This window comes from Haliotis rubra, unplaced genomic scaffold (genome assembly GCF_003918875.1).
Source record: "Haliotis rubra isolate DU_JTF1 unplaced genomic scaffold, ASM391887v1 Scf201, whole genome shotgun sequence".
In the NCBI taxonomy this organism is placed as follows: Eukaryota; Metazoa; Mollusca; class Gastropoda; order Lepetellida; family Haliotidae; genus Haliotis; species Haliotis rubra.
The window spans coordinates 414049-441167 of record NW_025766015.1 but is presented as its reverse complement, the minus strand read 5'-3'; the positions used below and the strand labels follow the sequence as shown (position 1 = coordinate 441167).

At 39.8% G+C, this 27119-nt stretch overlaps 1 protein-coding gene across 1 annotated transcript in view; it reads left to right on the top strand.

Moving 5' to 3' along the window:
- LOC124275696 (atrial natriuretic peptide receptor 1-like) overlaps positions 1-24980 on the top strand; it is a 70341-nt gene extending 45361 nt beyond the window's left edge. Inside the window, exons 9-23 of the mRNA XM_046711322.1 lie at positions 5195-5306; positions 5925-5999; positions 6822-6899; positions 7276-7380; positions 7857-7928; positions 8658-8826; positions 10516-10659; positions 12105-12273; positions 13001-13147; positions 13459-13582; positions 14585-14653; positions 14940-15114; positions 17054-17152; positions 17450-17541; positions 23230-24980. Of these exons, the coding sequence (XP_046567278.1) occupies positions 5195-5306; positions 5925-5999; positions 6822-6899; positions 7276-7380; positions 7857-7928; positions 8658-8826; positions 10516-10659; positions 12105-12273; positions 13001-13147; positions 13459-13582; positions 14585-14653; positions 14940-15114; positions 17054-17152; positions 17450-17541; positions 23230-23661 (2062 nt within the window). The 3' untranslated portion in view covers positions 23662-24980. The remainder of the gene's footprint in view (positions 1-5194; positions 5307-5924; positions 6000-6821; positions 6900-7275; positions 7381-7856; positions 7929-8657; positions 8827-10515; positions 10660-12104; positions 12274-13000; positions 13148-13458; positions 13583-14584; positions 14654-14939; positions 15115-17053; positions 17153-17449; positions 17542-23229) is intronic.
- The last annotated feature ends 2139 nt before the right edge of the window (positions 24981-27119 follow it).

Genomic DNA, 27119 nt, shown 5'->3' with positions numbered 1-27119 from the left:
ATGACCTGACTGATTGTGTGATAACACGCATGACCTGGATGACTCGTGTGGTTACATGTGGTAACATGCATGACGTGATTGATCGTATGGTAACATGCATGACCTGGCTGATTGTTTGGTAACATGCATAGCCTGGCTGAATGTGTGATAACACGCATGACTTGGCTGATTGTTTGGTAACATGCATGACCTGGCTGATTGTTTGGTAGCATACATGACCTGGCTGATTGTGTGATGACACGAATGACCTGGCTGATTGTTTGGTAACATGCATGACCTGGTTAATTGTGTGATAACACGCATGACCTGGCTGATTGTGTGATATCACGCATGACCTGGCTGATTGTTTGGTAACATGCATGGCCTTGCTGAATGTGTGATAACACGCATGACTTGGCTGATTGTTTGGTAACATGCATGACCTGGCTGATTGTTTGGTAGCATCCATGACCTGGCTGATTGTGTGATGACACGAATGACCTGGCTGATTGTTTGGTAGCATGCATGACCTGGCTGATTGTGTGATAACACGCATGACCTGGCTTATTGTTTGTTAACATGCATGACTTGGCTGATTGTGTAATAACACGCATGACCTGGCTGATTGTGTGATAACATGCATGACCTAGCCAAATGTGTGATAACACGCATGACCTGGCTGATTGTTTGGTAACATGCATGACCTGGCTGATTGTTTGGTAACATGCATAGCCTGGCTGAATGTGTGATAACACGCATGACTTGGCTGATTGTTTGGTAACATGCATGACCTGGCTGATTGTTTGGTAGCATACATGACCTGGCTGATTGTGTGATGACACGAATGACCTGGCTGATTGTTTGGTAGCATGCATGACCTGACTGATTGTGTGATAACACGCATGACCTGGATGACTCGTGTGGTTACATGTGGTAACATGCATGACGTGATTGATCGTATGGTAACATGCATGACCTGGCTGATTGTTTGGTAACATGCATAGCCTGGCTGAATGTGTGATAACACGCATGACTTGGCTGATTGTTTGGTAACATGCATGACCTGGCTGATTGTTTGGTAGCATACATGACCTGGCTGATTGTGTGATGACACGAATGACCTGGATGATTGTTTGGTAGCATGCATGATCTGGCTGATTGTGTGATAACACGCATGACCTGGATGACTCGTGTGGTTACATGTGGTAACATGCATGACGTGATTGATCGTATGGTAACATATATGACTTGGCTGAATAACTTATCAATTTGTGTGGTAATTGTCCATGACCTCGCTTCCGTCGTGGTAACAATGCAAAACCAGCTGGATGCTTCTACGACAAAATGCATGATCTAATTGACTGTGTGATAACAATGCATTACGTGAACGATTGTCAGGCAACAATGAATGACCTGATCATGTGGTAAGAATGCAAAACCTTATCATGTGGTAAGAATGCAAGACCTGATCATGTGGTAAGAATGCAAGACCTGATCATGTGGTAAGAATGCAAGACCTGATCATGTGGTAAGAATGCAAGACCTGATCATGTGGTAAGAATGCAAGACCTGATCATGTGGTAAGAATGCAAGACCTGATCATGTGGTAAGAATGCTAGACCTGATTATGTAAGAAGGTAGAGAATGCAAGACCTGATCATGTGGTAAGAATGCAAGACCTGATCATGTGGTAAGAATGCAAGACCTGATCATATTGTAAGAATGTAAGACCTGATCATGTGGTAAGAATGCAAGACCTGGCCTATTTTATCCCGATGGAAGTTTTAACATTTGAGACCTGCATTTCTGAAAACTACGAACCAGAAATTGTATAAACACTGTATTATTATAAACCCAAGTCTCTGCAAAGTAATAATAAACATGCCTGATTGTCTTAAGTGTGCCAATTAACAAAATGTATGATCGGCATATCATTTCAGTAATCATTCATCTGAGCAGTGCTATATCTTCAGTGTTAGTACCACAATGAAAAGGGTATATAACCTATAGGAGAGTATCACTGTAAGTAATATAATACCGGTACACACAGATCTGCTCATATAGTGTCAATATGTCTTCAGGTAAGCACATTTACAAGATATCAGTTTTGTAAATGGTCGTTAAAGGGAGTCGTGACTCACTAAATTAACAAAAACGCATTGTCCACAAAATATTATATAAACGATATAGCGTATTGACTCGCAGCCACGCCCAAGCACGTGGAAGCAACGTGACAAAATAACGTCCGCCCATCGAATTCACTTCTTACATTGTCATTAAATATTGGAATATACTATTTTCCCAAATACAAGTATTGGTCGTACCATTGTATTCATATGGAAATCATATTTGGTCATTATGATGCATCAATAATAATGTGCTTTGTTTTGTTTTGAGAAATGATAAATGGGACCCTAAAAGGAGGATTATTAACTTAGGAATGTTGTCTCATTATCGCGAAGTACTTTGGTCAGTATGTAAATATTGAATTTTTGTGACAATGTGATGGTATTGGAAATATACTTATGTTTAATGATAGTACCGGTCTTGCTGTACAAACAGTGGTAACTGATAGCAGTTTACACTCAGGAGACCTAATTGCAGCTACATAAATGTTTTCTGGCAGGCATAACGTCTTGAGGCGGATACACTTCATAAAAATATGCATTAGTTTAAGTATTTATTTATGTTTAGCCGAGTTAAGCACTACATCCGTATACAGATAATGTACACATTTTCCCCATTGGGAATGATGAGCATGAAGTAGCTGTCGTAACCATAGGCTTATTGCCTTAGGATAAATAAATAAATAAGTAGCTGCCGTAACCATAGGCTTATTGCAAATAAATAAATAAATAAATAAATAAATAAATAAATAAATAAATAAATAAATAAATAAATAAATAAATAAATAAATAAATAAATAAATAAATAAATAAATAAATAAATAAATAAATAAATAAATATTGGCATTTTATTTGTATGAGCTTGTATTTTTGTAAGTATATGCGTCATTGCTTCACTGTAAATGGAGATGAATCATTTCTTTTTCGCAACACATTTTTCTTCCTGCTTCAAGCATGCCGAGCAACGTTGAGATACATCCCGAGAACAAATGGTTTCCTTTAAGTTTATTGCAGCATACAAATAATACTAATTTCTTAAGTATTAATCCAGAAACAAATCTCAGTTTCGCCGGATTAGGCTCCCTGATCCACTGATTAAAGAAACAAAAACATTTCAATAACCAGTACAGACATATCTACTAAACGTTGAGTTCACCGTGCAATGCCGACGAGTGAGTGAGTGAGTGAGTGAGTATGGTTTTACACCAGAAATGGGCTTCACACATTGCACCCATGTGGGGAATCGAACCCGGGTCTTCAGCATGTCGAGCGGACGCTTTAACCATTTGGCTACCCCACCGCCCCCAATGCCGACGATATCACAAGCATGTGTTAATGAATCACTGTTAAATAGTGATGACACCAGGTGTTCTGGGAAACGTAAACATATTCCGTCCCACCAGTGACACTCGACTCAAACACATGCAAAGGCAAATCAATTGTTTACCTAAACACCCAAATAACGAAATCATAGGATACAAGTCAAAATCTGGAACAGCATCAGATGTAACTGTCACTGATGCGTCATATTTTGAGATTTCCCCATCTTCTGTTATAAACGTTTTAAAGCTTTACCGAGGCTTTCAATGTTCTGACCATGATCAAACAACTTTTGAGTAATGTCACTATTAGCGTTAACGATATATGCTGCTTTAACCCGACGACAAAGTCATACCACTTAAATACTCTTAATGGCAAAGTTTATAGTTTTCACCATTACATCTGAAATAGTTACAGATTATGCCAGTATTAGTAACTTCTTCGGGGTAACCTAATGGTTAAAGCGTTGGGTCGTCACGCCGAAGACCCGGGTTCGAATCCCCACATGGGTACAATGTGTGAAGCCCATTTCTGGTGTCCCCCGCCGTGATGTTGCTGGAATATTGCTAAAAGCGGCGTAAAACCAAACTCAGTCAGTCAGTAGTCACTTCTTGATGTAAAGGCTATAAGCTATTTTCAAAATCTGAGCTGATTGGCTATATTGATTAGATGAATGTGGTAAACTTAGAAAAGGCCATGAATGTTGAAAAAATTAAATTAAATGGGGTTTTTATTAAGATAGTTTGGGCGTGTCCCTCTGATTTGAGTGGTAGACTTTTTCAGGCTGGCACAAGTGATCGAATTCCGCAATACAACGCAAACTGGTTCTGTGACGTCTTTAAAGATATCATTAAATTTATTGGGCAATAAAGTTCACTGACGTCTAATTTAGATCAGCCTCAATTTACAGACATCAGCAGCTTGGAGTAAAATCCCACATGGATAGAATGTGTGTCTGGTGTCCCCTGCCGTGAAATTGCTGGAATATTGCTAAAAGCGGCGTAAAACCAAACTCAGTCAGTCAGTAGTCACTTCTTGATGTAAAGGCTATAAGCTATTTTCAAAATCTGAGCTGATTGGCTATATTGATTAGATGAATGTGGTAAACTTAGAAAAGGCCATGAATGTTGAAAAAATTAAATTAAATGGGGTTTTTATTAAGATAGTTTGGGCGTGTCCCTCTGATTTGAGTGGTAGACTTTTTCAGGCTGGCACAAGTGATCGAATTCCGCAATACAACGCAAACTGGTTCTGTGACGTCTTTAAAGATATCATTAAATTTATTGGGCAATAAAGTTCACTGACGTCTAATTTAGATCAGCCTCAATTTACAGACATCAGCAGCTTGGAGTAAATCTGGGATTCATACCGACACGCAATGATAAACATAAAACCTATCTCCCAACTCCTAACCCGGATTAAAAAAGCGAAAAAAGACAGCCAAATCTACTAAACAAATATCATTTAGGAAACACATCTCAATAGCGCAAGGGGCGTTGGGGTAGCCTACTTGTTCAAGCGTTCGCTCGTCGGGTTCGAATCCCCACATGGATAGAATGTGTGTCTGGTGTCCCCTGCCGTGAAATTGCTGGAATATTGCTAAAAGCGGTGTAAAACCTAACTCACTCTCTCACTCACTCGATAGATAACTGAGAATTTTTCAAATGTTAAGTCTGACAACTGAAATGCTGGAATAAAGGGTACTTAAACACAACTCGCTCACACTAGCAAAGATGCGCTGACTTAATGACATCACTTGTTTTCTAAAGACGGGTGAGACTGGAACGTGATCTCAAGGACATGTCATGGCGCGTCTGCCTAAACGACGTCAAATTCCGCAGCAAGGACAACGACAGTGTCCGTTTCAGCAAGACATCAATTGTAAGTTCATTGCAACTAACTATACCGTGAAACCCCGTCTTTATCACTCGATAGACCATTTAACACGACCTTTATCCCCAACAGCCCGTGATGTCTGTCCTTTATCTCCCCAGAGAATGTGAAGCCCCACTCTTTGCACCCAAAAGCTTGTGAAACCCAATCTTTTATCTACCAAAAGACTTTGAAGCCCTACTCTTTTGCACCCAAAAGCTTGTGAAACCCCTTCCTTTATCTAACAAAAGATTTTGATGCCTTACTCTTTTGTACACAAAAGCTTGTGAAACCCCGTCCTTTATCTCCTCAAAGAATGTGAAGCCCTACTCTTTTGCACCCATAAGAATGTAAAACGCCGTCCTTTATCACTAGAACTCTGTGAAACCCATATCGTTATTACCAGAAACAGTGTCAATCACTTTTCACCATGTATACAATGAAACCCATTTCTTCATGACCATAATAATTGTGCCCAAATGGGTTTTTTTAACCTTTACTGAGATATGATGTGCTTTAAACCGCTTGTATATGTACAGTTATCATATGCCGTTTTTACAATGATTTTGTGTTATGATAATTATCCACCAATCCACAAAATGCCAGTACATTGTGTTATCTGATCAGGCATGGTTGGGCGACAGCAACCCTAACAGTGAGGATGTTGGAGAGCAGTGTTTCGCCAAGATTGGAATATATAAGGTGAGTATGGAATTGGGGATGGTTTGTTGTTTAACGCCACACTCAGCAGTAGTCCAGCTACTGCATGAGCATCGATCTACGCAATTGGGATATGATGACATTTGTCAACCAAGTCAGCGAGCCCTGCCCACCCGATCCCGTTAGTCGCCTCTTACGACAAACTGAAGACCGATTCTAATCCGGATCTTCACGGATCTATATGATATGAGGCAACCGTAGAGATATACATGGTGGCGCTGATTTGGAATACATACGGTAAACCTTTTAGAAGAATTTACAAAGATTGTTTTAAAGGGATTTGCGATTCGTGGCCTTGCGAGAATATCGGGAAATGGACTTGAACTGTGATATGGAGATACAAATTTAGGATCATGCATTGGTTGACAAACAACACCGTGCAGTTGTAATACTGCTGAAACAAATATATAGTGCTTTTGGCAGATATTTCTTGTGGGTGTGGAAAGGGTTTTGTCGCTTCTATTGTAAAAGGGATCTGCCAACTGATCCATCACGGATCTGCAAGACGAGTCAGATATAACTAAGATTTCCTGTAGAAGGCATACGTGTGTATATATTACACAGTGTGTCGTGTTGAAAGGAGACGTAGGAGCCGCTACAAGCTCATATCAGGCAGTTGTGTAATGGGCTGCCCACTTGATGAATGTGCTTTTGGAAGTTTGATAACTTCATATTTTATAGTACTGTATTTGACATCTGCAAGATTTCTATTGCTTCTGCTGGCTTTATCAGATATTGGGGTTTGAAATAAATTCATTTACATCCTAATTTCACTGATTTAACTGATCGTCTTTGATACGCCAGGGGGAAACTGTCGCTTTGAAGAAAGTCGAATGTGACAAGATTGACCTCACCAGAAACGTGTTGATGGAGTTCAAGCAGGTAGGCGTTTTTGAGGCATTGTGACCCTTCGATAAGGACAGACATTAATGTCATTCAAAAGAAAAAAAAACAAGTCCGTCTTTGTTAGATGAAATATGAAAACAATCACCCGAGTGTATTGATCGTTAAAAATGGTATGAAAATCGTTGTTCTAACTACCAAGAAAATCCACAACCTTTCAGTATCTGGCTTTGTTAAAACGTGTTTGTGTTTTAAGAATTGTGGAACCTAATATGGAGGTTAGAGAGTTATTACTTATTCCGTGCTCCCTGGATACATTAGATGGTTACACACCTTTTATTCGTCTCCTGGTTGATCAGTTGGTATCGACATGTATACTTTTTATCTGAAACCTGTTTCTGTTCGGTATTGACAGGTGCGAGACTTGCAGCACGAGAACTTGACGAGATTTGTGGGAGCAGTCATTGAGCCCGGCAAAAACTACCTCCTTACAGAGTATTGTAACAAAGGAAGCCTGCAGGTATTTCATTCGGCACTTCTCGCCACTTCAGTCACGTCATCACTTTTGCTTGTCATTTTCACCACTTGCATTCTTCAGATAATGGAATCATTGGTTAATTCGGATAACGGAGACAGGATATTCTATGGAGTTTGAGTAGTGTACATTATATTTGAACATGCATGCATATATGTTTATCTTAACAACGTAATAATCACGAATTCGGAACCATGCCAAATATAATCCTCATTCATGGTCATATAGATGTACAATTGTATAATTCAAAAGAACACAATACTTGAATAACAATGAAGCCCGTTAACTCGAATGCGTACACCCACCAGAAGCATATCGACTTATCCGTATTTCGATATAAGCGGAGTGTCAGTATTTATTGTTGCTACCTATTACAGGACAAGTTACACTATATTACAGGATATGTTGAGTTATCAGAGTTCGAGTTTCAGTGTACACAACAATATGATGATGTATTCCAGGATGTGCTACAGAATGATAATATCAAGCTGGACTGGACCTTCAGGCTCTCTCTGCTCAGAGACATTGCAAGGGTAGGTTTACTATAGCTTCTCAGTGATGAACTCTCTCATCAGAAACATGTCAGGGTAGGTTTGCAATCAGCATTTTACATCAAGACGAGAGCTCTCTGTACAGTTAAGCTGCCGTCACTATATGGCTGAAATATTGCCGAGGTGACGTTGAATTTTAACTCACTCACTCACTCACAGTTAAGCCGCCGGGGTTAACTTACACATCGACTGCCTCACGGCCCGGCACTGCCATGGATACAAACACCCTAAAATACAGCAAGCACTCAGCAGTATTCCAGCTATAAGGCAGCGGTCTGTAAATAATCGAGTCTGAACAAGACAGCCCAGTGTCCAACAGCATGAACATCGATCTACGCAAGTGGGATACGATGACATGTGTCAACAAAGTCAGAAAGTCTGTCCACCCGATCTCATCAGTCTCTCACGACAAGCATGAGTTGCTGAAGACCAATTGTAACCCGGATCTTCATGGGTATGGCCTAACATGGACATCACCAAAGTAGGTTATAAATAGGCTGTCTGTTCGTTCACATCTAAGGCCTTTGTTCAGCGATATCGCTACGGTAGGTTCAGTTTGTAGACTCTCTTTTCTGAGCCATTACCATGATCTTTTAGCTTACATAATGTTTAGCTTTTTATTTGATTTTACATAGGCAGGCTAATGTACCGGGTATGCTACCCGTATGACCTGTTAGAATATACACTGATAATGAAACTGTTTTCACACAGGGCATGGCGTACCTTCACAAATCAGATGTGCGTTGCCATGGCTGCCTCAGGTCATCCAACTGCGTGGTGGACGGCAAGTTCTCCCTCAAGGTCACGGACTTCGGTCTGCATAGTCTCAGAAGTACCAAGGGAGGCGAGTACGACGGAAACACACACGCCAAATTTGAGAGTGAGTAAAATATCTACTGTTTATGGACTCTCAGGCATGGTGTGGTGAGGTGAGGTGAGGTGAGGTGAGGTGAAGTGAAATGGGGTTTAACGTCGTACTTAAGAATTTTAAGTTGCATGCGTGTATATGTGTGGCTGCTTGTACTAGCTCAGGCTTAAGCTGGTTTTATAGTGCTAGCCCACTGAGATACCATGTCGCAGTGAAGCATGAATACCTTACTCAGACACATTATACTGACTCCGAACCGATCAGTCCTTGTTGTACCAATCAATGCCGAGCGCCAGGCAGGGACCAACAAGTACCATATTTTAACGTCTTTTGGTTTGACGCGGCCTAGGATGGCACCCGCGACCTTCCGCTCAGACGCTCTAACCACAACACCACGGAGGCGGTCCTCAGGAATGGACTTCAATTATTGGACATGTACGTCCCATCAATAGTTTAGACTCACTTAAAACACTCACTATGTGTGTGTGTGTGTGTGTGTGTGTGTGTGTGTGTGTGTGTGTGTGTGTGTGTGTGTGTGTGTGTGTGTGTGTGTGTGTGTATATATATATATATATATATGCACGATATTTGCAAATATCGTGCATATGAACAGCTACGTTTTGGTGTAAAGTTTGTTAAGAATTCGTCAATTTATACTGATTTTAATAATTTATTGAACTCATGACAATAATGTTTTCAACATTACGGATTTGTTTGACAATACATAAGTTCATGTGTAAACGGTACCTTTAAACAGTGTGGAATATTTTGCAAAATCTAGTTTAGATCAGTTGGCTGAAGTAAGTGGCTACATTTACATAAGTGAGTCTAAACTTTTGATGGGTAGTATATGTTGGGAATCAAACCCTTATCTGGACAAGCTAACGTTTTACCCATTGTGCCAGCCGATCACTTGTGTACCGTACGCCGTGCTGTTCTTAACGTCAGAAGAGGTGATATGACTCTTAACGTCAGAGGAGGTGATATGACTCTTAACGTCGTCTTCAAGGTTATTGCTCTTATTCAGCACGGGACATGGGCGCTTAACGTGTCTCTATAGTGATGGACCAGTAAGATGCAAACCCGCAGTTTAACAGAGATACCCCAATCAGTGAGTGAGTGAGTGAGTTTAGTTTTACGCCGCACTCAGCAATACTCCAGCTATATGGCGGCGGTCTGTAGATAATCGAGTCTGGACCAGACAATCCATTGATCAACAACATGAGCATCGATCTACACAACAGGGAACCGATGACATGTGTCAACCAAGTAAGCGAGCCTGACCACCCTATCCCGTTACTCGCCTCTTACGACAAGCATGGGTTACTGAAGGTTCATTCTAACCCGGACCTTCACGGGTATACCCCAATCAGAGACATCATTACTCCAAGGCGACCAGTCCTTGTTTTATGTCATATTTGTCAGGCAGGGTAACAAGAAGTATCACATTTTATCATCTTTTTGGTTAACCCATAGAACCAAACCACCAATCTCCCGCAGACCTTCTTTTTTCACATCACCACGGCTGTCTAATTCGTAAAGATTATGACACAAACACATAGTGACATTTCGTTGTATGTGGATAGACCAACATAATGACATTTCGTTGTATGTGGATAGACCAACATAATGTTATTTCGTATTCACAATAGCAACCACTTGTTTGTGTCGTGATGACGTCATACTGTTTGTGTCCATTAGAGTTGCTGTGGGTGGCGCCCGAGCACCTGCTGGATGAGGGGGAGACCCCGAAGGGGGATGTCTACAGCTTTGGCATCATCTTGGAGGAGATGATTGTCCGGTCGGCTCCCTACGACACTTATCGAGGCATTATGGATCCGCAAGGTGAGGAGTCAAAATTGTTGTTCCAACTGGGAGCGTTGTTGCTAAACTTCGTTCACGGTTTATTAATAATCAGCGCTCGGGGCATCTATAATAGGCAATGTTGTGGTCAGTATGTGTGAATATAGCGTCAGGATCTCACTCATCAATATAGCCAATTGTGTCGGTCATTTATTTATGATTCCGTCACCTAAACTGAAGTAACACCTACCATAACGAGGAACCGAGTCGTAAATAAATTGTCACAAAGATTTAATCTGAAGACCTGCGTGATACGAAAATAGGTGAGGTGAAATTGGGTTTTACGTCGTGCTTAAGAATATTTCTCTCATATGACGACGTGCATGCGTGTGTATGTGTATGTGCGGCTGCTTGTACTAGCCCAGACTGAAGCTGGTTTTATAGTGCTAGCCCACTGTGATACTATGCCGCAGTGGAGCATGAATACCCCACTCAGACACATTATACTGACTCCGAGCCGAACCAGTCCTTGTTGTACCCATTAATGCCGAGCGCCAGGCAGGGACCAACAAGTACCATATTTTAACGTCTTTTAGTATGACGCGGTAGGGGATCGAACCCGCGACCTTCCGCTCTCCGGGCGGACGCTCTAACCACTACACCACGGAGGCGGTCTGATAATAAAGAGACATACCGATTGTATTATAGCAGACTTAAGATGAACCAATGGATAATTGAAGGTTATATTAACACTGAGCTATAACAACCTATGTAAAGCATTACGCGTTTGAGCTGGCAAATAATTGGCTTACACTACATAATTCCAACATGTTAATATACACAGGTTACCGGCACTGATAGTGACGATTCAGTTCTGATACACAGCTGTGTGTTAACACAGAGGATGTAAATCCACTAAATGTAGGAAGTAAATTACAACGATAAAGGTCATTAACTCATTGGGTGTGATGGCTTTGCCTAGTGGTTAAATCGTTGGCCTGTCACGCCGAAGACCCGGGTTCGATTCCCCACACGGGTATAATGTGTGAAGCCCATTTCTGGTGTCCCCCGCCGTGATACAAGCACTCACTCACTCACTCACTCACTCACTCACTCACTCACTCACTCACTCACTCACTCACTCACTCACTCACTCACTCTCACTCACTCACTCACTCACTCACTCACTCACTCACTCACTCCTCACTCACTCACTCACCACTCACTCACTCACCTCACTCACTCACTCACTCACTCACTCTCCTCACTCACTCCCACTCACTCACTCACTCACTCACTCACTCACTCACTCACTCACTCACTCACTCACTCACTCACTCACTCACTCACTCACTCACTCACTCACTCACTCACTCACTCACTCACTCACTCACTCACTCACTCACTCACTCACTCACTCACTCACTCACTCACTCACTCACTCACTCACTCACTCACTCACTCACTGGCGTCGTGTATGTTTCCAGATATAGTGGAACGCGTTGCGAGTCATGACAACCCACCTTTCCGTCCCAAGGTGAACCAAGCATTTGGCCCCAAGGGAGTTCATGAACTCATGCATCAGTGCTGGACGGACAACCCAGAGGACAGGCCCAACTTCGACACCATAGCCAAAACACTCCGAAATCTCCAAGGGTAAGACAAGGATTTTACAGGCGAATCATTCATTATAAACACTTTACATTGGCATAATGACTTGATTTTAAATTGAAATTTCTCGATATTTAAAATACCTGTTGATTATTTTTTTTAGATTACAAGCTTTTTCTCGCTACTAACATCATTTACTCGATTATTACAGCCAGTTTCTTCTCATTACTCCAATTATATATTACAAGGTTTTAATTCGAGATTTTAAACTAAACATGAAAGAAAAATAATATTCAAAGTTAGCAAGAAGAAGTTGTAATTACAGTTGAAACCCCCTGGAAATAACGAGAAAATAATTGAAATTATACAGAACATATACATCATAACAACAAAATACCCATCGATTTAAAAAGAAAAACGAGAAAATGATCACAATTGTGTAAAAATGTAATCGCGGGGTAACTAGAAGAACTCGATTTTTTGTAAAAATTAAAATATAATTGAAATGACGAGAAAATTCATACTTCCAAATTGGTATCATCAGGCTTTCGTAAGTGCAGACTCACTTGTACAGAGAGAGCGAGTACACATGAAATGTGCTTGCTATGCTTAACTTTCCACCTCTGAAACTGATGACTGGAAGTCGGTTACTTCAGGTCAAAGACCGACAGCAGATACGCCTGTTTAATGAACACACCAGTTCCAAGATTTACGCACATTGATTTCAACTCTAAGACCGATAACTGTTACGCCAGCATGTGGTTTCCAACAGGTCCAAGACTGACAACATCGTTGAGGCGTTGATCCACCGCCTCGAGGACTACGCCTCCAACCTCGAGGACATCGTGGAGGAGAGGACGCAGCAGCTCATCGCTGAGAAGAAGAAGTCGGAGGCACTCCTGTACCAGATCCTTCCAAAGTAAGTCCATCATTTATCAATTAGTTTATCAACCTTTGAAGGTCTTTGAACTATAAAGTTCCCGATGAAATGTTCATGATCAATCCAGTTGAACAGGTTGTCCAATGGCGTGGTCCAACTTCTATTCAACTATTTTAGGCTAAAAAGAACCTGTGAAGGTCTTGACATTTTCTAATCACTAAAATATCATCCTCATCAACAGTATGGGTATCGAGCTACGCAATGGGGATAAAATGACTTGTGCCAGCCATTCCCAATAGTCGCCGCTTATGAAAAGCATAGATGACTGAAGATCAATTCTTTATTGACAGGTCGGTTGCTGAGCAACTGAAGCAAGGGAAGGCTGTTGTCCCAGAGACGTATGAGAGCGTCACCATCTTCTTCAGTGATGTTGTCGGCTTCACGTCCATGTGTTCGGAGAGTACCCCGATGGAGGTGAGTCTGATTTCCGACGGGGTGGTCACATTATGTGACTGTCCTAATTGTAAAATCGTCCGCCAACGGCGCTTTATGATATCCACCATCTGGTGTTCAAAGACATCAGTTCGTGCTGATTATGTTTACAGGTTTGTCAGCACCGTAGCTAACTGCAATCCGAAATACTGATAATAATGCAAGTCCGAAGACCGGTGAAGATCCGGGTTGGAATTGATCTTCAGTGACCCATGCTTGTCGTAAGAGGCGACTAACGGGATCGGGTGGTCAGGCTCGCTGACTTGTTTGACACATGTCATAGTATCCCAATTGCGAAGGTCGATGCTCATGCTGTTGATCACTGGATCGTCTGGTCCAGACTCGATTATTTACAGACCGCTGCCATATAGCTGGAATATTGCTGAGTTCGGCACAAAACTAAACTCACTCACTCACTATATGCCCGAAACATTGGTTACTACAGTATAAAATATTATTAAGTTAAGTCCCCCAAACACTTCTTACTAGACCGCCTCGGTGGTGTATTGGTTAGAGCGTCCGCCCGGAGAGCTGAAGGTCGCGGGTTCGATCCCAGACCGCGTCATATCAAAAGACGTTAAAATATGGTACTTGTTGGTCCCTGCCTGGCGCTCGGCATTAATGGGTACAACAAGGACGTCTGGTCGGCTCGGAGTCAGTATAATGTGTCTGAGTGGGGTATTCATGCTTCACTGCGGCATGGTATCTCAGTGAGCTAGCACTATAAAACCAGCTTAAGTCTGGGCTAGTACAAGCAGCCGCACATACACATACACACACATGCACGTCGTCATATGAGCGAAATATTCCCAAGCACGACGTAAAACCCAATTTCACCTCACCTCACCTAACTTCTTACTACAGTTTCAAATACTACTTACCACAGTCCTAAAAATGCTTACTACCACATGGCACAAAGCCAGCTACAGCTCGAAATACTGTTACTCTCACTTCTTTTACAGTCTGCGATGTTACTTTCCGCAGGTGGTGACCTTCCTTAGTGACCTTTACTCCTTGTTTGACAGCGCCATTGACAACTACGACGTCTACAAGGTCAGTAGAAAGAATAATTTGTCAAACACACCCAAACCAATTTCTTAAAGCAACGATATCTTTGGTGTGATTCGTTGTCATATTATATATTTATCAGTAAATATTTGGTGTTCTATTTTAAAATCAATATAAACTAATGCCAATGACCTGAATGTTGGTAATGACGAGTCCGGGAAATTGGTATAGGGAAATATTTTACAATGCTACTTCATCTCACAGACAGACTGTATCACCATATTTCATTTGCTGAATCACTAACACAAAGCTTAATGGCTCTTCTGTCCAGGTTGAAACAATCGGAGATGCCTATATGGTTGTGTCTGGGCTCCCGATCCGAAACGGACAACGCCATGCTGTGGAGATCTGTAGATTGGCACTGGCGCTGCTGTCGGGGGTGGATACCTTCGTCTTCAAACATAGACCACAGGACAAGCTGAACGTCCGGATCGGGATACACACAGGTGTGTCATACATAGAGAATACTACACTCGGTCTCATAACATACGAATTATACGAAACGAGTGTCCTTCCTATGGTATCTGACCTCGCGAAAGGTCAGATACCATAGGAAGGACACTCGTTTCGTATAATTCGTATGTTATGAGACCGAGTGAGGTATTTCATTTATTACCCACGTTTTACATGCTTTAAATTGACAAAAGTTTGTTATTTTTATGGTTTCAAACCGAAACCGGTTTCATAAAGAGGTTGCGGAAGAATGTTGTTCTGTAGTACACTTTTTGCATGACGTCACACTACGCCTTGTTCGTCTGCCCCCTTGGTAACCGACGTCACGATGCATGTCAGTTGTCATCGCCTCGTACAGCCGCCTACATTAAACTACTCCGTAGTACCCCATTTCTTAGTTTGCAGTTGCTTCTCTCGGCTAACATCACTGGTGGAAACATTGCGTTTATGTTTTTCGACGGATATAATATAATGTCTCAGTTCGACTCACAATTAAACAGCGATACGGCAACGGTCGCAATGTTTACATTCCCACAATGCATTCAAGTTGTAGAATGAATGAATTCACGTGTTTGTTATGAATGAAAAAGTAGTTCCGTCACAACGTGACCTAATTGAGAGGTCATCGGTTATCCAATCAAATCGTTAGAATCTTAGGTCAAGTCGTTACGACACAGGTCAACGCGATACGACACTCGTGTGACGTACGAGATTAGTATTCAACTACCCATACGTTGACCTCGTGTGTAATAAAGCACTGTATGTTGTACGGTTGTACTGTTGTACTGTTGTACGAGAATGGACATGAATGGTATGACTTTACCTTTCTTCCAATCAACATTCCAGCAGCTCTTGGTTTTGGTGTCTTCAATTCATGCTCTTTCCGCGAAGATTTCAAGGAGTCCTTTGATCAGGTTTCAAAGTTTGCGGTCTCACTAATGCTTTCAAAAAGTTAGTTGACACGTCTAATTAGACGCGACAAAACACATCCCATTTTTCATTTTTTTCCACACTTTACATTTTGAATTGTCCTGTCGGTTTTCATATGACTACTTGATTTGCCACTGCATGTGTTTGTGAACGGTACCCTTTATGCTCAAACACATGCTAATGATATAGTCGGAAATGTTCAACAGACTCTTTTACCAGAGGATTCTTATAACCATGTCGCTGTTCTTTAGATCCAGAGTATATTCTTCCTCTCGCAAGGTATAAGCAAGCGGTTATTCTGTACCATTATTCTAGCGATATCACGACAGGAAACACCAGAGAGTGAACCCATGTGTTGGACATAACGAGAGAACTAGTTCCAACAATTTAACTTATTAGGATACCCTTGTTTCATGTCTAAAACACATAAGCTTGAACCAATTGACTAGCACAGCATTTCTCTAGGAGAAAAGAACGTTTACAGCATTTACCAAAGGCTATCCTTGCCACCTGCTGGAATACAAAGGAGCATTTTGTAAAATTAAGTTACCCATTTAATTTATGTAAAGTGTTATATACACATGTGAACTCAACTCAGGGGAATGTAATGATAAGTTTTTTAATTTTTTTTTTTGTTTTTTTTTTAATTTATTATTTTCATTTTTTTTTTTAAATATATAGTTTTTTTATTATTCTTTATTACTTTTATTGAAAAAACAAACAAATATAATGATAAGTTGGTGTTTTTCACTTCAGATCTTTTAATACACCATCATTTTTCGTCTTGCTTCTTTCATTGGGTATGACGCTGAGGATGAAGGATGATATACAATGCTGAAACTGATTGTGAAAATAAGTTGGAAAGATCCATGGAACACAAGAAAATATACATACAAATATAGCTCTTCTAAGGGTTTAGTCTTCTGGGCTCCAAAGTAGTCTGTGGGCTCCAGTGTAATTTTTTTCCAGCTTGAAATTCAATCTATTGTCGACGTGTTGCAGGCCCATGCGCTGCTGGTGTAGTGGGTCTGAAGATGCCGCGATACTGTCTGTTTGGAGACACCGTCAACACAACGTCCAGGATGGAATCCACGGGAGAAGGTAAGGAGATGCTGGTATTTGGGAAATGAATTTCACATTTTGAAAATGGAAAAGGTCATTAACTGATTGAATGAGTCGTACAGTCGTACACCTGATGAAGCACTCGGATTGATGGGATATGTTAACACCCGAAGAGTATAAAGAGTAGAGAGTACAACACCCGATGAAGAACTGACACTGAACATCTCGTACACCTGATTCAGCCTCAGTATGATGAGGGGATTTGAATTTGAAGACAATTCACCCATGGCTGATGTCTTAGTAACTTCTTTCTGTATGAACACCTTTTCCCTTCAGCTCTGAAGATTCACCTCAGTGGCACGACGAAGGCTATACTGGACGAAGTCGGCCACTTTGATACACCTCTCAGAGGCCAAGTTCCTATGAAGGTGTGTATGCGTGCGCGTGCTTGTGTGTGCGTGTACATGTGCGTGTGTGTGAAAGTCATAGTCGTGTCTTTGCGTAAACATGTAGTTAATATGCAGTAAGTGAGTGAGTCAGTGTAACTCAGTGTAAGTGTATTCAGTTCTTTTTTATATTCAGATCCTATGTCGGTTCTCTTCGTGTTGTCGATTTATATATTTTACCAGGAAATATATTACAGGCCACCGGAAGTTAAATTCCTTATTGTCCAAGACACACTCTGTGTCCCCAGCATGGTTGGCTCTTTTGTACGGATGTGTGATGGATGAATGATGGATGTATGATGGATGTATGATGTATGTATGATGGATGTATGTATGGATGAATGATGGATGTATGTATGGATGTATGATGGATATATTATGGATGTATGTATGGATGAATGATGGATGTATGTATGGATGAATGAGGGATGTATGATGGATATATTATGGATGTATGTATGGATGAATGATGGATGTATGTATGGATGTATGATGGATGTTTGTATGGATGAATGATGGATGTATGATGGATATATTATGGATGTATGTATGGATGAATGATGGATGGATGATGGATGTATGTATGGATGTATGATGGATGTATGATGGATATATGGATGTATGATGGATGTATGATGGATGCATGTATGGATGTATGTATGGATGAATGATGTATGGATGTATGATGTATGTATGATGTATATATGATGGATGTATGATGGATGTATGGTGGATGTATGTATGGATGTAGGTATGGATGAATGGTGTATGGATGTATGATGTATGTATGATGTATATATGATGGATGTATGATGGATGTATGATGGATGCATGTATGGATGTATGTATGGATGAATGATGGATGTATGTATGGATGTATGATGGATGTATGATGGATGTATGATGGATGTATGTATGGATGTAGGTATGGATGAATGGTGTATGGATGTATGATGGATGTATGATGGATGCATGTATGGATGTATGATGGATGTATGATGTATGTATGATGTATATATGATGGATGTATGATGGATGTATGATGGATGCATGTATGGATGTATGTATGGATGAATGATGGATGTATGTATGGATGAATGATGGATGTATGTATGGATGTATGATGGATGTATGATGGATGGATATGATGGATGAATGATGGATGTATGTATGGATGAAGGATGGATATATGATGGATGCATAATGGATGTATGTATGGATGAATGGTGGATGTATGATGGATGTATGATAGATGTATAATGGATGAATGATGGATGTATGATGGATGTATGATAGATGTATAATGGATGAATGATGGATGTATGATGGATGTATGATAGATGTATAATGGATGAATGGTGGATGTATGATGGATGTATGATAGATGTATAATGGATGTATGATGGATGTTTAATGGATGTATGTATGGATGAATGATGGATGTATGATGGATGTATGTATGGATGTATGTATGGATGGATGATGGATGTGTGTATGGATGAATGATCTATATATGATGGATGTATGATGGATGCATGTATGGATGTATGTATGGATGAATGATATATGGATGTATGATGTATGTATGATGTATGTATGATGGATGAATGATGGATGTATGTATGGATGAAGGATCGATATATGATGGATGCATAATGGATGTATGTATGGATGAATGGTGGATGAATGATGGATGTATGATGGATGTATGATGGATGTATGATGGATGTATGATGGATGTATGATAGATGTACAATGGATGAATGATGGATGTTTAATGGATGTATGTATGGATGGATGATGGATGTGTGATAGATGTATAATGGATGAATGATGGATGTATGATGGATGTATGATGTATATATGATGGATGTATGATGTATGTATGTATGGATGAATGATGGATGTGTGTATGGATGAATGGTGGATGTATGTATGGATGTATGATGGATGTATGTATCGATGGATGATGGATGTATATATGGATGTATGATGGGTGTATGATGGATGTATAATGGATGTATGTATGGATGAATGATGGATGAATGATGGATGTATGATGGATGTATGATTGATGTATGTATGGATGTATAATGGATGGATGTATGTATGGATGGTTGAGGGATGTATGTATGAATGTATGATGGATGTATGTATAGATGGATGTATGGATGTATAATGGATGTATGTATGGATGTATGATTGATGTATGTATGGATGTATGATGGATGTATGATGGATGTATGTATGGATGGTTGAGGGATGTATGTATGGATGTATGATGGAAGTATGATGGATGTATGATGTATATATGATGGATGTATGATGTATGTATGTATGGATGAATGATGGATGTATGTATCGATGGATGATGGATGTATATATGGATGTATGATGGGTGTATGATGGATGTATAATGGATGTATGTATGGATGAATGATGGATGAATGATGGATGTATGATGGATGTATGATTGATGTATGTATGGATGGTTGAGGGATGTATGTATGAATGTATGATGGATGTATGATTGATGTATGTATGGATGTATAATGGATGGATGTATGTATGGATGGTTGAGGGATGTATGTATGAATGTATGATGTATGTATGTATGGATGGATGTATGGATGTATAATGGATGTATGTATGGATGTATGATTGATGTATGTATGGATGTATGATGGATGTATGATGGATGTATGATGGATGTATGATGGATGTATGATGGATGTATGATGGATGTATGATGGATGATGGATGGATGTATGAATAATGGATATGGATGGATGGATGTATGATGGATGTATGTATGGATGTATGGATGGATGGATGGATGTATGTATGGATGTATGATGATGATATATGATGATGATGGATGTATGGATGTATGTATGGATGTATATGGATGTATGATGGATGTATGGATGGATGTATGATGGATGTATGTATGGATGCATATGATGGATGTATGTATGATGGATGTATGATGGATGTATGTATGGATGGATGTATGATGGATGTATGTATGGATGTATGATGGATGTATGATGGATGTATGATGGATGATATGATGGATGTATGTATGGATGAAGGATGGATATGGATGGATGATGGATGCATGGATGGTATGGATGTATGGATGGATGGATGTATGATGATGGATGTATGGATGGATGATATGATGGATGTATGATGGATGTATGATGGATGTATATGTATGGATGTATGTATGGATATGAATGATGGATGAATGATGGATGTATGTATGGATGTATGATGGATGGATGAAGGATCGATATATGATGGATGCATAATGGATGTATGTATGGATGAATGGTGGATGATATGATGGATGTATGATGGATGTATGATGGATGTATGATGGATGTATGATGGATGTATGATAGATATACAATGGATGAATGATGGATGATGGATGTATGTATGGATGGATGATGGATGTGTGATAGATGTATAATGGATGAATGATGGATGTATGATGGATGTATGATGATATGTATGATGATGATGGATGATGTATGTATGTATGGATGGATGAATGATGGATGTATGTATGGATGAATGATGGATAGTATATATGTATGTATGGATGGATGGATGGATGTATCGATGGATGATGGATATATATATGGATGTATGATGGGTGTATGATGGATGTATAATGGATGTATGTATGGATGAATGATGGATGAATGATGGATGTATGATGGATGTATGATTGATGTATATGTATGGATGTATAATGGATGGATGATGGATGGTATGGATGGTTGATGGGATGTATGTATGAATGTATGATGGATGTATATATATGATGGATGTATGGATGTATAATGGATGATATGTATGGATGTATGATGTATGTATGGATGTATGATGGATGTATGATGGATGTATGTATGGATGGTTGAGGGATGTATGTATGGATGTATGATGGAAAGTATGATGGATGTATGATGTATATATGATGGATGTATGATGTATGTATGTATGGATGAATGATGGATGTATGTATCGATGGATGATGGATGTATATATGGATGTATGATGGGTGTATGATGGATGTATAATGGATGTATGTATGGATGAATGATGGATGAATGATGGATGTATGATGGATGTATGATTGATGTATGTATGGATGGTTGAGGGATGTATGTATGAATGTATGATGGATGTATGATTGATGTATGTATGGATGTATAATGGATGGATGTATGTATGGATGGTTGAGGGATGTATGTATAAATGTATGATGTATGTATGTATGGATGGATGTATGGATGTATAATGGATGTATGTATGGATGTATGATTGATGTATGTATGGATGTATGATGGATGTATGATGGATGTATGTATGTATGGTTGAGGGATGTATGTATGGATGTATGATGGATGTATGATGGATGTATGTATGGATGGTTGAGGAATGTATGTATGAATGTATGATGGATGTATGTATGGATATATGATGGATGTATGATGGATGAATGATGGATGTATGATGGATGTATGAAGGATGTATGATGTGTATGATGGATGTATGATGTATGAATGAAGGATGTATGATGGATGGATGATGGATGTATGATAGATGTATGATGTATGTATGATGTATGTGTGATGGATGTATGAATGATGAATGTATGATGTATGGATGGATGTATGTATGGATGGATGTATGTATGGATGGATGTATGACGGATGAATGATGGATGTATGATGGATGTATGATGGATGTATGTATGGATGGATGTATGGATGTATGTATGGATATATGATGGATGTATGATGGATGAAGGATGGATGTATGATGGATGTATGTATGGATGAAGGATGGATATATGATGGATGTATGATGGATGTATGATGTATGAATGAAGGATGTATGATGGATGGATGATGGATGTATGATAGATGTATGATAGATGTATGATGGATGATGGATGTATGATAGATGTATGATGGATGTATGATGGATGTATGATGAATGATGGATGTATGATGGATGTATGATGGATGAATGATGGATGTATGATGAATGATGGATGTATGATGGATGTATGATGGATGAATGATGGATGTATGATGGATGTATGATGGATGTATGATGGATGTATGATGTATGATACATGTATGATAGATATATGATGAATGATGGATGTATGATGGATGTATGTGTGGATGTATGATGGATGTATGATGGATGTATGATGGATGTATGATGTATGAATGAAGGATGTATGATGGATGGATGATGGATGTATGATAGATGTATGATAGATGTATGATGGATGATGGATGTATGATAGATGTATGATGGATGTCTGATGTATGTGTGATGGATGTATGATGGATGAATGAAGGATGTATGATGGATGTATGATAGATGTATGATGGATGATGGATGTATGATAGATGTATGATGGATGTCTGATGTATGTTTGATGGATGTATGATGGATGAATGAAGGATGTATGATGGATGTATGATAGATGTATGATGGATGTATGATGGATGTGTGATGGATGTATGATGGATGAATGAAGGATGTGTGACGGATGGATGATTGATGGATGTATGTATAGATGAATGAATGTATTATGGATGGATGGACCTACAACGAAACTGCTTTATATTTCAGGGAAAGGGATTACAAACAACGTATTGGTTACTTGGGGAGAAAGAGGTAACAAAAGATGTGGAACAGGACCAGAAGGTTCAGCAGCAGCAGCACGACGAGCAGCACCAGCAGGAAAGTGTGGAGATGGAGACTACACAGAGAGACGAGACAATCAACAGTCCTCAAAGAAGCGTCATACTGGACGGATGGGCTGAGCCGAACGAGTCCGATGACAGCGGCGTGACCGTTGGACCTGATCTGGACAGAGATCAATGGAGTACGGCTGACCCTCAGACCTGGAACCACACAGACCTGTCACCAGCGAGAGGTAAAGTTGTTCGCATCCAAGTGGAGCAGTACGGTTCGCTGAATCCGGAGAAGAAGATCGTGTTTCAGGGACCGCATCTTGAAGATGTGCTGGGACAACGAGGTAACGACCAGCGCCATGGATGAAGATGGAGATGACATATGGATGACATGCAGATTGCACTGATGGAGCGGCGATGTTATATTAGCAGAATGGAAATTGCTGTGAGATGTTTATGAAGGGAAGTGCACAGGGAGGAAGTTTGTAGGATACACTTGATTTCCTCTGCGGTTTGAGGGTGTTATTGATTAATAACCGAATCAATTGTAATGACGTCATGATAGAGAGGATCGATGATACAGCAATCTGGTTAGCCAAATTTTCAACAGATAACTAAAGTTATTTGCCAAATACTGATCCAGTGTAATATCTGATTTATGTGTTATCCATTTTCCCAAAGCGAATGACACATTATTTTAAAAATTGTGGATTTATAAAAAGGCGACTTCGCCAGAAATCGTAATATCTAATTTATGTGTTATTGCTTTTACCACAACGAATAGCAATTCTTAAAACTATTGTGGATTGACAAAAAAGGTTATTTATCCAGAAAATTATCCATGTGCACGTTCAAGTCCGTAAGGTTTCTTGGAACCGGTGGCCATTACGTTCTTGAACCATTCCGTTTTACAAATTTGCATAGTGGAAACGTGTAAACCGTCATAGTTTTGTTGAACAGCGGGTACACTTGTATTGAATCATGCGAATCCAAATTTAGTCGAGTGGGTATCACTTGATGATGCAGGTTGCTGGTGCTGGATTCAACGAGACACCCAGTTGTGATGGGCAGAGGGGAGTCATGTAATACCTCAAGATAATGTTTTCAGATATTCGGTTCTTACTGTTCTTGCGTGAACTTTATCATATTTATTAAACCGAATTCATATTTATTGATTTAAATTCATATTTATTGAACTGAATTCATATTTATTGAACTGAATTCATATTTATTGAACTAAATGATGTCCGAGGGTATATCATACTAATCCCGTTACACTTTGATCATATTGCACAGTGGCACGTATGTTTAAAATATCATAAGTTGATTACAGTTATATCATGCTACTCCCGTTACATGTTGATCATATTCCACAGTAGCACGTATGTAATATATACATCATAAAATTGAATACAGTTATAACCACAAGCTGACTCACTGTTCGTAGTTATATCATTTTTTATTGCACTTGCACCGTTGTATTCGCTTTATAACGCCTTATGTTTTGTTTTATAACACGTTGTTTTTGATTGTCACTGCGTTAGTTTAATACAATTTGTCATCAGTAACATCCATTTAATCACGCGTGTTGATATATTTACAATACATTACTCTCGGGTATAAGTATTTCATAACACGTTATACATGGTTATACCTAGTTCAGAAATTAAACATTATCTAAGCATCTTCTGTTGTCTCTTAGATGATTGTGACCCAAATATACTGAGGGAAAAAAATAAGGGATCTCATGAAAGCACAAGTGTCCTTTATTTGTTTCCGGGTTTCTTCACAAGCTATACGATACAATGCTTGTGAAGAAATCTGAAAAAAATATAGAACACTTGTGCTTTAGTGTGATCCCTTATTTTTTTCCCTCAGTATATTACATTTGGTTCAGTTCTACTCACCTTTCAACAGTATATTCATATACGTCAATATAATTCATTCCTTGATCTAAAGGGGCGTTGGAGTAGCCTAGTGGTTAAAGCGTTAGCTCGTCACACCGAAGACCTGGGTTCGATTGCCACTTCTTGTGCTGGAATATTGATAAAAGCGGCGTAAAACAAAATTCATTCACTCACTTGAATTGCAGTTAACCATTTGGGCAATCGGTAAGGTAGTGATTACACAAAACCACATGTTTTCCAACTGACGTCTATAAAGGTAACATTCTATTTAACATTATTTTACTTAGCCATCAAAAGCACTATGCACATGTGTGCAAGGTTTGGCAAAGCAGCAACAGGAAAAATATATATGACTAGATAACCAGGCCAGACTAACCCTATATGAAAAGTGCGTTTGGCTCAAAAGCGGACCGATGAATTGCAATCTAACTCGAAAACTAATAATCATAAAATACTCAATGAAACGCTGATCATAATCAAAACATCATACCCACTCTGTGAGGTGTTTGCAGAATTTTTGTCCTTAAAAAAAGAAAGTTGTTTAACAAACTATCATTAAAATATTGACACAGTTCACTATTTGTTACGAGGGAGGAGTGCAGAGAAAGGGACAGCCAGGTGTTCGAGAACGGATGGAGACGGCACAGCACAGGTTAATGAATAAATAACTTTGTCTGTGAACGTGCTTCTCGAACACCTGGCTGTCCCTTTCTCTGCACTCCTCCCTCGTAACAAACAGTGAACTGTGTATGAAGTTCACTGTTTGTTACGAGGGAGGAGTGCACAGTTTTGATTATGATCAGCGTTTCATTGAGTATGTTATGTTTATTAGTTTTCGAGTTAGATTGCAATTCATCGGTCCGCTTTTGAGCTAAACGGACTATAGTTTCGCACACAATGTCATCCCATATGTGTGGCCACATTAAGCACATGCCATCATGAGAAAGAGTCATGGTTGAGACGGTTCAGAGGTGGTTGAGGCCCAAATCGATTAATGCTATAAAATATATGTTAAAGGTTAAATAAATTTGGAAATTCCAACATTAGTTGAAAATATTCTCCCTTTCATTATGTATTTCGCCTGTCTTTACTCTTGCATGTTAAGGTTGAGGAGTGAGTGAGTTTAGTTTTACGCTGCACTCAGCAATATTCCAGCTATATGGCGGCGGTCTGTTGCTGAAGATAAATTCTAACCCGGATCTTCAAGGGTTCACGTGTCCAAGAGCTCACCACAAGCTTCATACGAGATTATATAATACAGTACTTCCTCTAAATACTGCTTATACGAGCTTGCTGTTTAAGTGTGCGAGTGAGTGAGTTTAGTTTTACGCCGCACTCAGCAATATTCCAGCTTTAAGACGGGGGGTTGTAAATAATCGAGTCTGAACCAGACAATCCAGTGATCAACAGCATGAGCATCGATCAACGCAATTGGGATACGACGACATGTGCCGATCAAGTCAGCGAACCTGACCATCCGATCCCGTTAGTCGCCTCTTACAACACGCATGGATGACTGAAGACCAATTCTAACCCGGATCTTCACGGGATAAGGTTGAGGAAGAGAAACTCTAAAAAATACAGATGGCCCCAAAGTCGAATCTGCAGTATTATTGACGAACTTGGATTTAGCTGGTTTATTTTGTTAATGTTCTTTCAATGCGACGGTGCGTTTCTGTCCTTTCATGTCTTCCAAAGGACTATTAATTTCCGCTTGTTTTGCCATTACTCGGATATTTGCTCTAGTAGAGTGACTGAGTGAGTGAGTTGAGTATTACGCCGCTTTTAGCAATATTCCAGCAATATCACGGCGGGGGGACACCAGAAATGGGCTTCACACATTGTGCCCATGCGGGGAATCGAACTTGGGCCTTCGGCGTGACGAGCGAACGCTTTAACCACTAGGCTACCCCAGCGC